This window comes from Leuresthes tenuis, unplaced genomic scaffold, assembly GCF_036924035.1.
Source record: "Leuresthes tenuis unplaced genomic scaffold, fLeuTen1.0.hap1 SCAF_8, whole genome shotgun sequence".
NCBI classification, from domain to species: domain Eukaryota; kingdom Metazoa; phylum Chordata; class Actinopteri; order Atheriniformes; family Atherinopsidae; genus Leuresthes; species Leuresthes tenuis.
Window position 1 is genome coordinate 21,565,518 of NW_027325362.1, and position 16,993 is coordinate 21,582,510.

Here is a 16,993-nt window from a genome sequence, read left to right on the forward strand (position 1 = left end):
CTTGTACAATAGAAGTCAGTATGTTCAATATCTTTTTTTTTTATAAAGGATTGCTCCACTCTTCTGTCATGTGTCCTCCTTTCTTTCACTATAGGCTCTCATCAGTGTTAACTGGCTTGGGTGTTCTGTAGTAGCGTTGCACTGTTGCAGCTCTGATGGGATTATCTTAAAGCCACAATGGATTCTAGTGGATTTCACTCTACCCAGTAATCCTGTAGAGCAGGACTGGCCTAACTCATTTTACTGGTTCTGTACACGAGCTCGCTTTCTTGTTTATTCTCCAGCCTAAACAAGCGGAACGCTTCAACTTTCAGCATCTGAAATGAGCCCTGATCAGTTATTTTTGAGGAATGTTTTATTCATGTGTTTCTCATGCCTCCCCCCCATCCCTCAAAACAATGCTAATTTGTAATATTTGTAAATGACGTGACTGAAATAAATGGAACTTTTTATGAATGCATTATGGTTGATTTGTTGTCATCTTAATATTTGACAAAACTTTTCACTTATTTCTCTGTCTTCTTAAGAATAAATCTTTGAACAGACCTCGTACTCAAAAGCATGACTCAGGAGCTAGTTTTGAAAGTAAAAAATATGAGATCTACTCACGAGCGGGAATAGGATTTAATGAAAATCACCCCCAACCACCCACCTCCCGTGGTTGTACGCCTTAATTTATCAATTTGTAGAGGTCTATACGCTATATAATATATATATATAGAGCTGACAGAAATGTATAGCCATGTTTTAAACATAGAAAAAAGGGAATTACAATAATTTCCTAATAACCCAAACCTAAAACAAACTGAAAATAGCCAGAAGACATCAAACCTTGACTGCTCTCTTTGAGCCCGAATTTATTCAAAATGGAATGAGGCACTAGTGGACAACTGTCTTAGGGTCTGCTGAGTCAAATATTTCACTCTTTTCGGTAGTCATAGGCAGTGTGCTCTGGGCCATAAAAGGGAAAAGGACCATCTGGCTTTTTATCAGCATACAGTTCAAAAGGCACCATTGGTGATGACATCGCGATGCATTCGAGCACATCGCATGGGTGAGCTATACATCTTCGGAAAGCAAATTTAAGGCCGAACAATTTACAGCAACTGTGGAGCAATGTCTGCTGCTTTTTCAGGGAAGGTGTTGTTTATTTCATCAAGATAAAGCTGAAGCCTTGACTGCTTCAAATAGTAATGTTGCTGCAAAGAAACTACAAAGACGGGCCAGCTTTGCACACTTCTTCAACCTTTCACCACAGATGGTCCGTAGTCACCCGAGATTACAATCAATTCAGCATCCGATCAAATGTGAATAATGATCTCTACCCTTTTTTTTGTGTGTTTTTGCAGATTATTATGATATCACAGTGACGCTGACCTCTGACCACATTGTGATCATGTCATTCTTAAGTCTCAAGAGAACATTTCTGTAAAATTTGTCCAAAAAATGTCTTAGTTGTTCAAGAGATTTCACAATCACATGAATGGGATAGATAAAAAGATTGTGTGGGGGTGTGTAGGTTGAGGCAATATCGGAAGTGCTGGCAAAGTTTGAAAACAAGAAAAAGTCACTGAGCACAAAAACAATCCTACACTGCAGGAGCAGAGCTGCAGACCGTAGTGAGGTGAGCAGTGAAGATCAGGGGGAGAGCAGACTGAATGAAATGTGTCAGAAACCCAAGACTGTGAAATGTGAATCAAACCTATTTTGTTCAGTGTAATAATCCTCAAATGGAAAAAAAAAACAAAGCATTCTTAACTTCGAGTTTCTTAGGAGATGGAGATATGGTGCAATATTTGTCCAATTCGCAAATTATATTATGCAAATCTCATCAGAAAACTGACACGTCTGAGGTTATATTTCACTTGTGTTGTTGACTGATATGCATAAAAGCAAAGATCTGGCATCCAGACACTTTTCCCTGAAGAAGAAATGTGCCTCTACAGCCTGTGGATCCACAGCTTTAAACTGCACTACTACCGAAACATAGGAATCAATAGAGAGCAGTAACAGTGGCCATTAACAATGTGCTATCCTTGGTATTATAAATGCAGTTAATTGATGGCAGAGGGTTCAAAGCCCCTCACCAAACATGTTTTTCTACCTGCACTCTCTGGGAACAGCAGAAGCTAACTGAAGACAAACCTTACAGTAAATATTGAACACATGGTGCAGCAAAAATTCTCAGAGGTCTTAAAAAAGCACAACTTAACCTCCAGCTGTCCGCTCAAGCATGCTGCTAATGGGTAGGTGGGGTAAAGTTATGTTTCTCTACACCGCTGCCGTCCTGTGTCCTCTTTACCCCCCGCCCCTCTGTGAAGCTTACTTCACCCAATTTTCAGCGTGAAAAACCCGGAGGTGGGCACTTCTGTTCTGCTTGATCTGTAAAGTATGGGTAGTGAGGCATGTGGGCCATTTCCAGAGCGAGCTCAAAATGCTGAAGTGGAGATAATCAATAGTTAATGGGGGAGAAATGTAATGACAGTGAAGGATGACATTTCAACCTCAGGGAAGGTGTAGCTGTAGAGAACAGTGCTGCATGTATGCCGATGTGTGCCCGGGGCAGTTATGAGTTTGCAGCCAACTTCTAATGCCATATTAATGATTTCCTTTTTCAACTTGATAAAGGCAGGAATGAGGGGCCTATTTTTGGGTTTGGCTGCCATCGTTCAGTTTTGAAAAAGCTATTTCGAGGTAAATAAGTGGATGAGTATTTTTCCTTCTTAGGAGCATAATCACTTGAAACTTTGTTGCAAATTGGAAGGCAGAGCTGTCACTCAGTCCCTGATGAAGAATCATTGCACTGCTCTTGCAGTCCTCTCTCGCCTTATTGTGTTTCGCAGTATTTCAACTGCCCATTGTTATTATGAAGTTTTAAATCTAAAATGCCTCAATTAAAAAATAAAAAATGTTTCCCAGAATATATGCAGCAAATTCAGAACATTTTAATTTGTTATGATTATTCAACACAGTTCAGAAATACATCTGTGGGAGTAATTATTTATGCCTGACAAGTGGGAATTATTTGCCTGGGTTCAGACATCTGAACCCGTTTACTCTAAATGGAGTGTAACGACCTGTCAGTTCTGTGTGTTATCAGGCAACATGTTTATGGTTTTGCACATCTCCAACAGTGTTACTTTAAACCTAATTTTTTTTGTGTACACTAAATAGCTTCCAGCAACAAACACCTTATGTGATTCTTCGTCTTGTGCCTGTCTATATTATACTACCTCTGGTAATTACAGTAGAGGCGTGTTTCTTTAAAAGCAGAGAACTTACTCATCAGTTGGTAAATCAAACCACGTCCTCCACCACTGGCTTCAAGTAGACTCGACAGAAGAAAAAGTTATAGAAACAACTGTCTGAAATCACTGGTCCAGTCTCACTGAAACACATGAAACAGTACAGAAAACTTGGTATTCTTATTGATGAACATGAATTCAGATTTTTTTTCCACGCGTAACTGCACAAATGTATTTCAGTAGGTCGTCTGGCTCGTGTTTGTCCAATACATTTTGTGTATTTAGCCGTGGGAGCCGGATTGGGCAACCAGAAATCAAGGAAATGACAATGCATTACATTGTTACAGAGTCTGTTTTAACACAAGTCATGATGTTTCCCTAACCTTATCCAAATAGTTTATAATATGTAAAGCAGAAACAAAACTGACAGAATTCTAAAATGACATCTGATGCACCTAAATCTGATGCATCAGTTGTTTCATGACTGTTCGTGACTCCATATCCCAGTAGGTACAGTAGCGATTTTCATGTCCAACAGCACGAAAGGTCTGCGAAAACTGTAACGTGAACCCGAATGATTCGATCAAGATTTTGTGTATATGTCATAACTGGGTTAGTACAGTCACTAATAGCTTAGTAACTAGCGCTGTAACATCACTATCAAATGTAACTCAAGTTTACTTTAAAAAGACTGATATCACATTAATCTGTGACATGAGCACGTCTTCTGAGCGCCATTTTGTGTTGGACGCACGTAAACTGTTTAGGCAGTTACACGGGAAGCAATGAGCTTCTCCTCCGCTGACTTTGTTACCGGGGTTACAAGTTGGTGATGACTCCACTGCTTCTGTGAAAAGGTCGGAGATTCACTCACTCAGAAGAAAGCAGAAATGAAGTTGAAACATCATTTAGCAGGCAACATGGAGCCTAATACAATAAAACGAACAAAACAGCATGTGAAAGCAAAAAGACTGAAGTGTTAATGAGCAGTACGACTTTTTTAAACTGTTTAAAATCATTGTGACTTGATAACCGAACAAGTATCTCTTGGTTAAGACGTTTCAATATGTCACTCTAACAACATCCCTTCCTGAGAAGAATCTGTAGACAACTGACAGCATTGTGAAGCCCATTTTATTGACTTATCCAAAGCCTTGTCATTGTGAAGTGCAGAAATGTCAGAATATGATGCCTATTAGTTTGAAACACATCTATCAGGTAGATGTCAGTATGCACAGGAAGAAGTTAGCCCAACAGTATTCCCCCTGGTTGGGTCCTTGGTTGTTACCAACATGTACTCCTCTAGACTTGTAACACAGATAGGTCAAGTATATAATGATTCATCATCATTGCTTTTTATGGGCTCAAGTTGGAAGGTCTACATTGTTCCCCCACAAACATAATCAATGGCATGTTTTTATTTATGAGGCTGTCCTTTATCTGCTTCCCTCAAAATGGTATGCAAAGTTTGTTTTCTTCACCCTCTGGACTTATTCCCTTAATCAATTTAAAGCTATTTTACATTAATTAGAGGGAGGCGCAATTTAATGACCATGTTTTAATCCAATCCTATTTAATCTAATTGTGACAAATGTTTTGCAAATCATGAGAGATGCAATTCTCTTTGCTCACCTCAATTAGATTTTTCACGTTTGAATAGTGGTTTCAATACTATATGTACTATATAGGTCATAACTAGATTAGTAACTATGTACTTAAAATACTTACCTTCTGCATTTGTCTTAATTACACATATAAGTCTGTGTCATGGATTCCAGTTTGTCACCAATCGTTATATGACTCACTAGTATTTATTTATTTCAGGAAATCTAAATACAGTTATTTGCATGATGTCTGAACTGATGCACAATAAACTTAGATAGGTTTTAGTAACATATCAGTTCATTTATGGAACTTCATATACATATTTGTGTTTGCCATGCAAATGTTTGTCTGGTGACTAGTTGAAACTTCAAATAGGTTCATATTTCTAAAAAAACAGATACTGGCCTTGTTGCTGAGAGACAATATTAAAGTAAAGTTTTATGTAACTAATATCACCATATCTTATCACATTTCAATTAAAAAATTAGCTCAGTGTAGGTTAATACATATATGACTAATCATCAACATCATCATGCATTTATCAAACATTACTTGGCTGTCAGATTGATACCCGTATTACAAAGCCTACCACTAAAAATCCAGTTTTTAACTTTAATAAGTCAATGGTTTTGTGTGTTACAAGTCACATCACGAGCCAAATTAGTCACTGACACTATGGTTGAGGATCTCTGCCTCAGAACCTACAGTCAGACACATACAAGATTGGAGGAACGTTTCCTGACCAGTTGTGGGATGGAGCTGTACGGCTGATTTGTTTGCACTGTGAGGAACCAAAGAAATGTGAAGCTATTGCAATCTAAAAGGAGAAGTTAGCTCAAGCTACGTGCAAAAGACAGCAGAAACAAGGAGAAGATATTGACTCAATGGGCTTTGTTCTTGTTGTGAAGGTGGCTGAGTCTGTGCTCCCTGTGCTCAATCTCAGCTCAGTCTCTTGTACACAGAGTTACAGCCAGCTGAGGTTCTAAATCAAGACTCTGGAGACACTTCCACAGGCAACAAAACTGCTTGGGACATAGTTATGCCTGGGACCTGGTGGCTGGTTGATGGCTTTATTATACTGTATAAAACTGTCAAATATATGATTGTTTATTGTATTTTTGTAGACATAGAAGGAGTCAGGTGTCCAACAAAAAAAGAAATGTGTAACAATAACATTCAACATTACGTGTTAATCATAGACTGCTTGAGACCACATCAAACTATAACCTACTTATGAAGAAAGCTGCCGTTACATTGTTTTATGACTGAGTATCTGGTACAGAAATGTTACTTTAAATGTTTGCTATTTCCTCCTTACATTCATAAGAGTGAAAGGATGAAGATGGACTCAATTCCAACAATAAAGTAGCTCAAAATGATTGCCTACTTCAAATATTTGCAAGAAGGCCATAGGTGAGCTGTGATGGCTACCTAAAGTTAGCGAGTTACCACTGCGTTTTAAAAGAATAGTAATTTAGAATTCAGTACATTTATAATAATCAGTTGAAAGCAATTGAAAGTATCTGTAACCTTGTGGGGTTCAGGATTAAAACGACTCAATTTTATATTGGCTATTAAAAGGGAAAAAATGTTCTCTATATTAGATGGATTCTTGGGAGTGAGTGTAGGTGGATGGTTAGGCCGTTCATGTGGCCCTGCGAGAGTCTCGGTGTTTAATTTTAAATTAGTAATAATTAAGCTATTTAGATTTTCAATATGCCACCTGTGTTACTTCAGTCTGTCTTTTCTCGTTTGGCATCAAACGCCCTTAAGCATATAGTATGTGTTACAGAAACGACTCTTTAATTAGGCATAATTAGGTAATCACAGCAGGGTGTGAACCATGTGAGCAGACCTGTGAAACATTCACTGGTCTCGCTAATTGACCGCCTGTGCTCATTTCACTGCCCCATCTAGTGTCCGCTTGGCTTAGCGCAACGTCTGAGCACTGCTGCCTCTTTTCTATCCCATTTAATAATTTATTTCTTCGCCACCGTGAGAAAAAAAGTGCCAGAGTGGAGCGGGGGGGGGGGGATCAGTAGCTCTTTGTAACCACGGCGGATCGCCGGAGACGGCGCGCTGTCTTTTCCCTCACTGTGGCCATTAAACTTAGGCGTGACACACTGATGACCTGCGAGCATCCTCGGTGGGAACTGTGCATTTCGCCCGGCTCAACGAGCGTCAGTTCCTCTCCTCATCACTTCAAGATCATTTGTTGCTGTCCTAGCTCCGCCGTCCAGCAGTCAGAAAGCTGTGCTTCACCCCGGCGCACTGACGGACTCGGACAGACTCCGAGGATCACAGGTGAATTATATCAACGCTGCTTATTAGGCATGCAGCTTTTTTTTTATCTAAATGCTTGTTTTTGTTCTTGTTGTTTTGGAAGCCTCAGGTTTAACAGTAACTTACTTAACAGAGATTTGACTGCTCCTTGTTGTCGTCTGTGTATGTTCTCGTGTTTTTTACTAACACGTTGAAACATTAAAGCCACGGAAACTGTGCCTAAAATGGCACCTTTCACCTATTATCATGCAAGAAATGAGCCTGGGAGGGTACGCCAATGCAGACTGTTGAAAGAGCTGTCGCACCTGTGGAGGAAACATAGGTATTCGAGTAAATGAACTGTGTGTGCTTATACTCAAGCACACACACACACACACACACACATATATATCTATCTATCTTTCCAGCTATCTATTTATCTACATATATACATATATTTCTGTATGTATATATGTACATGGGAAGCATCAGAGATTTTCATTGTCACATGAATGCTTTGCCTACTTAAACACTTCAGGATGCAGCATCCACTGAACGCAGCCTCTGCTCTGACCGCCGGAGCCACGGTACAACCTGCCCAATGGTTAATAAATTCACAACAAAGTAGGTGATTGCATGATCCCCAGGTCCCTCTCGCTCTCTCGTCTGTTCTTTTTGTAAAGAAGTAGCTGCTTATTTTCAGGGAATGCCGCAACAATAGGATCACAGATGGGAGATCTATTGGCATCTTTATCTGAATGTCACTCCAGCTCCGGCAAGAGCCAAACAGGCACTTACCTGTCTCTCATTATCACGTCCTCGCCTCTCTTTGTTCATTTTGAGGAGTGAGCGGTGGGGGGGAAAAAACATGCAAATATTCTCCCTCGTATGTTTCCCGCCTTGGACTTTTCTTGGCAGGCTTTGTGCATGGGCAGATACTCACCTTGTTCTCCTGCACGTAATCCTAAGACATTATGACAGTTTTGCAAAGCCCTGTTGGTTTTTCATCGCATGTTTGGGAGAAGTTTCTCCTGATTTGGGTCACTCGCAAGATTTACAGTCGGAGGATAAAATTCAATTAGACAGCCCTGCAGCGTTCGTTACTCACTGGCAGATGGCTTAATACTCTTGGATCCCATCTTCGTGTCCCTTAACACTCAAACTGGGTTTCGTCACTTAACACTGTTTTTCTGAATAAAGAGGAGTTTTAAAACATCATTATTTCATCGCTTCATCGCAGCCTTGTCAGCTCCAACCCCACGAGCCACCGCTGTCTGAACGTTTCACATCTTGTCCGCTGTGATTTGCTTTGTCATAAATTGAAGCAGACCTCAAAGTAAATAGTTGCCTTCCCCTCGCGTCATGGATGGCATGTGGGGATGTTGGCACAATGGGAGTTGGAGAATCTGTAATGTGCAGTAAATGAACTGCACAAACCGGTGAGGGCATATTTGTCTTTCTGAGTTAATTCCAGCCCCGAGGGAGATGGTTTCCCTCTCAATGACATGTACTCAGGTTTAGCAAAAGGGCATTTGCTTTGGAGTTTTACTTTGCAAAATGAATGTGAATGTGACTTTTGCTCAGGCTCATTGTCGGATTTAAACCGGGTGCAGTCTTGACACGAAGCAGACATCGAATAAGAAGAGACGCTGTTGTCATTTCCTTTCACCATGAGATTCTCTGTTAGATTGCGTTCACAAATTGGCGTTTTTTTTCTTTTAAAATCCGCTCTAAATCAAGACTAAACGGGCGATTAGAAACAAACAAACGGGTGGAAACATTTATGTTTAGGTATGGAAAATTCCTGGAGATTAGAGCGATCTCAAGGTGCATTTGTCCCTATTTACAGCATTATCGTGCCAGCGTAAGATCTATCAACCCCCCTGGAAGAAACCTCTCTGAGTGACATTAGAGACGAAAGCAGCAGGGAGGTCAGAGTTAACTCTACTTGACTGCTGCCGCTTGTGTTATTGAAGCCTTGCCAGTTCAATTTATATGAATAATAGCAGCCGGTTAGTCAAGGCAAAGCTGAACTCAAAGCAAGATCTCAGACTGTTGTGTCGAGACTTATCGTCCATATTCATTCTGCTGTGTGATAAGAATGACAACAATTTATGAGTCATACATCAATGCGATGGTGAGCACCACTGAAGGATGACCTAACAGCTAGGTTGAATCGCTGCTTGATTAAACATTGTTGCCACACTTGAGTGGTCTTACCGGCTCTGGTCAGGAGCCTTAGCTGTAAAGGGAACTTTGGCCTTTGACGGAGGGAATCATAGCAACACTGACGGTAATGAATGAGCTGCTCTGCTGCCAAACATCGGGACTAATGTTGAGTTCATCCAGTCTAGTGCTAGAAGCAGAGACATTTAAATGTCAGTGGAGAGTGGAAACATTGTCAGTTCTCAAAAATAATGGCACAGGGATTGGCAGCATTTAAATTTGCAATGTTAATGCTGGAGCAAAATTACAAAATGCAACTTTTTGAATAATTATGATTTCCCTTCAAGCTGCATAATCACTATTCTAGCATCTACTGTATGTATGATTGTTGATGTTAGGTGTGCAGAGAAATAAAAGGGAAAGCTTCTTAAAGTCAGAACAGGTTATGTTTTAGGAGGAGGGTAAAATATTTGGAGGAAGTCCTGTTCTGATGAGGTTTCTCCACTGTGGGTCATTTATAGCTCATACCTCTCTCCTGTCTTCATAGAGAAGAATGGAGGTATTATTTTGGGGCCCGTTTCACCTAGTTCATTCACAAATAAGCCATTTATTTAGTTTTCCCCAGAAACATTAATCTCTGTTGACATACTGCTCATTTAGTTGTGGTTAGGCAGAGTGCAAAACGGAATTAAAAATGGTGGAAACTTGAAATGTGCATTTAATGAAGCTGACAAAAAAGAAAAATGACTGTCTATAAACCGTATAACAACAGATTGCATAACTTTAATATTCAGTGTGATACATGGGTCATCCACTAAGACAAAATTTCATTTAGTTTGCCTAAATATTCATATTAGCTTACACATCTGCAGCATTGGTTTCTGGTGACCCTGCAGGGATGCATTGGTTTCTGCTCCCTCTTCAGCTTGGTTTCCAGCAGAGAGCCTCCTGTTGTTTGACTGAGGCTTTAACTGACAACCTTCACATCCCTGGTCTAAGGTACCAGCTGGCTCAATGATGCAGACATTACAAAGCTGAACTCCGTTCCTTTAAACTGTTGTGCGACTCAGTCGTCAGCCTCTAACAGTGTGGTCAGAGATGTTTCAGTGATGTGTTTTTTAAGACGTACAGCGCATTGTTTTTGCTGGTTTACAGGGCTCACGCTTTCTACTTGCATCATTTATTATTAATCAAAGGTATACTTAAAATCAGAATTAGACACAGCAGTAAAGACCGGTGGAGGTTCGGGTTTAAGTGGAGTTATTATCATACATGTTTGATTATTCTCTTCAAAGTTTTTCCAACATTGTTGAGCTGCAGTCTGTTATAGTTTGACACAAACAGCATCTTTTAGGATTTACAAGAAACTAATGTAGTATTCTTAGTTGTTCAGATTTGACTTTTGTGCAGACAATGTTTGCACGTTACGTTTCTTGATATTTGCCTGTACAAGTTAAGTATTTTGAATCCTCGCAGAATCAATTGTCAAACTGATGAAACCACATGCCCACACTGCTTTGAGTGGCTGAAAAGGTGTCTCATGCTAATTTTCTTGCATGGAAAAGTGCTTGTTTTCCAGAGATAATTATTTGGAGATGACAAGTGTTAATTGGCACGTTGTTTTTCCTCTCACATATCGGTTTCTTTTCTCTACAAAGTGGGTGTTCAAATGGGTGACGAGTGTGAATGAACTCAGTGATATTGGCTTATGTAAACCCTGATATGCCTCTGATTGATGGCTGCTCCCAGGCTGCGGCATCACAGCGTGCGCTGTTCAATCTGAGCGTGAGTGCACTCTGAAAGTTACCACACCGGGTTCTGATCCTGAGAGACCACCAAACTGTGGTTGCAGTTTATAACATATTAGCTCATTAAAGAAAATGATGACTCATTATTAGGCTGGGTCATAGTCCACGTCCATATATAACACAAGCTTCTAAAGAATTCCATAGAGACGTGTAGTGGAGACTGCATTGTGTCTTTAAGTCACTTCTCCCTCGTTGTGTGATTCTCTTGACGTCAGAATGTCCTTGCAAATGTTGAATACAGAGCAGTGAAGATAAAAAGGGGGAAAAAAGGAAAAGGAGAAGAATTCTTCGAAGAGCTGTAGGCCAAAGATAAATCCATGACCTTTTACAAGATGGCAACACTGTAAATGTACGAGTGTTTGCCATTACGCCAAGAGTGGCGAAAAGAAATGTCCACAAGGGCATCTTGAAAATGTACAAAGCACAGGACTACAGTAAGAAAGAAATATTTGTAGTTGCGTTCCAGTCTAGTCTGTAGAAGTGATCAAATTACGGTGACATTTGGGTGTAGTGGGAAATTAATGGGACAGACATCGAGAAAAGATGTGCTTTGATTAAAATGTAGAGATGGCATTAAAATACAGTGACTGTGGTAGAGAATTTAATTTGCAAAGGTTGCAAAGAATTAGTTGTTGTATAAAAAAAGTAAATGTTAAAGGTGACACCGTGCTAAAATAGTTTTTTTTTTTTTCTTTTTCTCGCCAGCAAATTCAAATCATAGACCAAGGTCACTGTTACATGCAAAGAAATGCAATTCGACTGCTGGTGTTTGTTATGTATATTTAAAAAATGCCTGTTTGGAAAAATCCCAGGCTTACTTATGCTAACGCTAAAACATGTTCACACATAGGAGCTCGTTTGTTTGGTTGCCATCTTACTACCTCAAATGAAGACATATACTGCCATACATAGCGCCCAAGGCATCAGTTTATTGCATTTTCCAACTTGTACAATGAAAATTGTACATTTTGGATAGGTGAACAAGCCAGAGCGATCACTTAAATGACTTAGTCAACCTATCAAGTACTGATTGAAATAAGTAAATCAATAAAATGTTGATTCCGAACATGATTCAAAGCACTTAAGAGTGATATTTCTGCCACTCTCACAAACTGAACTGTTCATATGTGCGAACACTGGAATTATACAACAGTTTCCTTTAACTGTAATATATGTAATGGTGCACAACTGAATGGCACAGGAAATCATTTCTTCCTGTTGCTATCAAGCTCTACAGTTCCACCCTCTGACAGTTTCTTTTAACCGGGCACTAGCTAACTAGATTATGGTTAGTCATAGTTATTATGTACACCCTCCCATACACAAATGTACATAGTATATATACACTATCTTATTTACTATTTTACAACTTAGTCTATTTTTAGTTGGTCTATTTTTCATGATATTATTTATTATTCATTACTGTTTTAATAATTACTGTATAGTTCCATAATTGCATTGTTTTCCGTGTGTACATTTCCATTCTTTATTTCAATATTGTTACTTTTTACATCTCCAATGGAGCACTGCAGATAAAAAGAGTTCCCCTTGGGAGTAATAAAGTAGATCTGAATCTGATTATACTGTAAGAGTAGCCTGTCTGCAGTTCTTTAAACCCTAATAAAAGGGGCAATTATAAGCTTAAATGGGCCAAAAAGTCCATACATGGGGTTGTTTGATGGGTTACAAGCAGCTGTCAAGCAGGAGACTTTCTACACTTATTTTCGTGAGCAATGCTCGGGCAGTGAAGTAGTGACACTGAATGATCAATAAATGTTTTCAATCATTGACTGATTGTGTTGCAACTCGTTATGAGTCAAGCCAGTATAAAGAGTTGATTAACTTTAGACTTTCGCTTTATTGCTGCCTCTGTTACCACGACGATAGCACCTCTAAAACAGAGAAACAGCTGTATGATAAAGCAAAAACAATGCCATTGTAGGAAAAGAGCCTTATACAAGTTCAGATTTCCCCTCTGAGCAAAAGCTTCATATTATAACATAACTCTATATATAGCTTTTAATATTCACACAAAGTAACAAATTGAATAACTTTAATCAATAACAGTGTTATTAATTAACAAGTGAGTCATGACACTGTGTACATACATGGAAGCGTACACTTAATGATGTGTAATATCATCTATATTCATTCTTCTCTTCACACCCACACTAACATCAAAACGACTTCATAAACATTATGAATGGCTGCGTGTTTTCGCCTCAGGCTCTTTGTTTATTCACTCCTCCTTCAAAAAACTGCTCCCAAATTCATGTAAATGTAAATGAAAAATTATGTTTACGGAGGAAACAGATACTTATATGTGCCCAGAAGCTTCGACTAGCTTTATTTAGTACAACAATAACATAGGGAAAGTGCTAAAAAACACTTGCTGTTGTATTAGCACAGGTGATGAGACAATGAAATCGGGCAATAACCCCTAAGTGGGCAGCATTCTTTATAAAATGTGAATGTTTGCGGATGATTTGGAGCAAATTATACACACACAGAAGTAAGTATTTTCTGGGGACTATTATCAGTGAATATTCGTGTTGTGGTGGTATGAGACCGCAATAAGTGGAGACCTGTAACTACCTGTGTTACATGAGGTGGACGACTGAGGGAAAAGATTATTTGATTGCGTATCTGTCTGTGTGGAACCGGAAACTCCTGCTCGGTGCTACAGATGGCTGGGCACAGTCACCGTAGGATCCAGCTCATATTTGAGATCAACAAGGTTGATTTTTGTGGCACAACAGCTACCTTGTTTTCCAAGCTTCGATATTTTAAGTCCAACTGAGGATTATAAAAGGCATCGCATCTTCTTGTTACACTTCGTGGTTGAGTTGGCTCGCTAAGGCTGACATTTTGACGTGAATTTGCAACACAATAAGGTGCTGTAAACAACCAGCTTCGCCATTAAGAAGCAAAGTTACACAGACAGCCACAGCTTTTATAGTATGTACAGAGGGTGGGGTTCCTTAATGTAACAGTAGACTTGACACAGTGCATAACAAGCTTAGTCACTGAATGATGTAGAATTAACTGAGATTAATCAGGCTGTTTTTTCATGGGATTTGTTGACAATGAGAAACACGGAGATCTATCAGCCGCTTTGTCCTTTAACACACTGTGATGCTGTGGCCAGTCAGCCCCCTGTTGCCAACCAGCCCGAGGGCCACCCAGAGCTCAGTCCTGGCAGAGTGCACGAGAGCAGCTTTAGCATCAGCAGTATCAGAGTGACACCTAGTAACAGCTGTTAAGGTGGAGAGGTGAGACTGAGAAAAGACAAATGAGGTCCTTTTACTAACGAGCCTCAGCCTCATCTCTCCCTCTCTCTGTCAGCTGCAGCAGCGTTATCGGTATGCGCCTCGTCTTGCTTCCTTTCAGTTCCACAGCTGCTCCGAGGAATCTGCCTCAAACACGGCAATTCTGAGAAAAACACTGCTCAAATAGCGCTGATGTGCCAGCAGTGTCATCCTCTGTTCCTCAGACTGCAGAATTCATGAATATCAAAACGCGAGGGCTAAAAACATATGGAGACACTTTCACTCAAAGAGAGTTAACGTTGCTTGTTATCCGGGCATTATCTGTGCTCTCTGAATTACCACATCTCTAATTACGTTTGCGTTCTGTTTACCTCGTGCTCAGTTGCCCTTTAAGGCTTCTAATTACTCTGTTTGAAATTAGCCGTGCTCTTTTGACAAATTCATCAATTCGTTGAACTATTCTTAAACAGGAACAGAGATGACTTTCCAGTTAATTGTTGGGTCAGTCAATACAGAGTTACCTTTCTCAAAACAAACTGTGAGTGTCAAAATGATCGCGGCCCTTTAAACTGGGCTCAGCAACGACACCAAACATTGTGTGAGAGGGAAATGAATGGAAGTAGGCCACCAGACACAGCAAAGCATCATGGCAGGCATTTGAATTGCAAGACACCACAGTAAATCAAGTTAAGCAGGAGACAAAAACAAAAACATTGACAACAGCTTTTTGAAACTGTGCAGTCCCCGCAGCTGATCTGGGGATTTTGACTTGAATTGGCTGCAGTATATCGACTTCTCGCAGAGTTTCTTTGCGAAAGCTGGAGCAAATTTGCCTTCATGTTAAAAACTGATACCACTACTTGTGAGAGCTATAGTGAATTTATCTTTGAAGACATGCATTATGTTCTGTTCTCAGATCAATTTCGTCTTTTACTCAGCTGACTGTAATTAATGGAAAAAAAGAAAGAAAAAAAGCCACATTGATCCCCGGTCTATCCTGTGTGAGAGGCGCAGGCGGGTGGCAGCGTTAGACTCGGGTCCCTCCCTGGCCATTTTCCTCTTATTCTTTTCACTGCGGGGACTGATTGATGCAGGGGAAGTGTTACAGTGCGAAGCAGCATCGATTTCCTAGCACAGCCTCGTGACCACTCCTTTTCCTGATGATCCAATTCACTGATACCACATGCTTGCATTACACTCAGTGGGATGTTTGTTGAATGAGATGAAGCAGTGCTCTATAGCAGGCCAGTCCCAGAGGCCAAAAGAGACAAAGCCCACATCTGGGATAAAAAGTGATAAAGTACATGAGCATGTAACCCCAGTTCAATTTTCTCTTTCCAGATGGACTGGCTCACACCTGAGATGTGAAGTGTGTTATGTGAGCCAAGGTGTTTTCCCACCTCACTGGTGGTGGGGAGAGATGCTGCACTTCGTTGCCATGACAGCAGAAGTTCTCTTTGTTCTTGGGTTCCTGATGAGTAGCACTCTGTGTAATCCTATAGCGACCTTACCAGTGAGTGGAGATCGTCTAGAAAGGGTGTTGACCCAAATCAGGGAGGACAAACATCAGGACAAGCAGGCCCCCGAGGAGCCGCTGGAATATGCTGCTCAGCAGCGGCCAGAGGAAATCAATGCTTTTGGACCTAATAGGACAGCTGCTAACCGTGCCAGGCCAAACTTCAGCTCCCTAACACTAGGATCTAAAGGCGGGAAGTCCCAGGAGTTATGGAGTGAACAAGACAGCCTGAACCAAATAGATGAGGGTCCCACCAGTGACGTCACCCTCTCTCTGGATGCCATTGATGAGTATGCCTACCCTGACTACAGAGGGAAAGGCTGCATGGATGAGAGCGGCTTTGTGTTTGCCATAGGCGAGGAGTTCACCCCGGGCCCTTCAACATGCCCTTGCCTCTGCACAGACGAGGGGCCTCTGTGCACCAAACCAGAATGTCCCAAGGTCCACCCCCGCTGCATTAAAGTGGACACCAGCCAATGCTGCCCGCTGTGCAAGGAGAAGAAGAACTACTGCGAGTTTCGGGGCAAGATCTACGCCTCGCTAGAAGAGTTTAAGGTGAGCCCATTAACTGCATTCACTCATTTTTGACTTGCTGAAAACTTGAAAGAAGTGCTGACAGAACAGTTCTGACCATCAATGGAGTTTATCACAAGCACCACACAGAAACAAGTAACCTTGCCTTGCAGCATGCAAGTGTGCACACAGGCAGATTTATAATGGCAAAGGTCAGCACTTATCTTTTTTCCTCGCACAACGGCAGACTATTACCGGAGGCTGAATTTTGCCATGCAGCTTCAGCAGACTCCAGTTTTCCTATTCACTTTGTTGATATGCAGAGATACAGTTACAGTAATGGTACAACTCTGCAGATCACACCGCTGCATGTGGGCGTTTGGGGAAAGACACAAAGATACATCAGTGAGGTCTGTACTCTTTTATCTTCTAACACTGATTTGAAAGGCTTGAGTCAGGATTGCACCTCGTCTCTGATGAGGCCATGCATTTAATGGCACTTTAATGCTCCATTTTATGCATGTCGCCTCTTACTGAAAGGTTGAGGCTAATATGGGACTTCTTCCTTTAACTCAGTGTTGCCGACAGCTCTTTGTTAACTGAGTGCTG

The 16,993-nt window shown here is 40.7% G+C and overlaps 1 protein-coding gene across 1 annotated transcript in view; it reads left to right on the forward strand.

Annotated features, from left to right (window-relative positions):
* The first annotated feature begins 6,890 nt into the window (after positions 1-6,890).
* The window catches only part of vwc2 (von Willebrand factor C domain containing 2), a 28,140-nt gene continuing 18,037 nt past the window's right edge, over positions 6,891-16,993 (forward strand). Inside the window, exons 1-2 of the mRNA XM_072391396.1 lie at positions 6,891-7,154; positions 15,697-16,426. Of these exons, the coding sequence (XP_072247497.1) occupies positions 15,776-16,426 (651 nt within the window). The 5' untranslated portion in view covers positions 6,891-7,154; positions 15,697-15,775. The remainder of the gene's footprint in view (positions 7,155-15,696; positions 16,427-16,993) is intronic.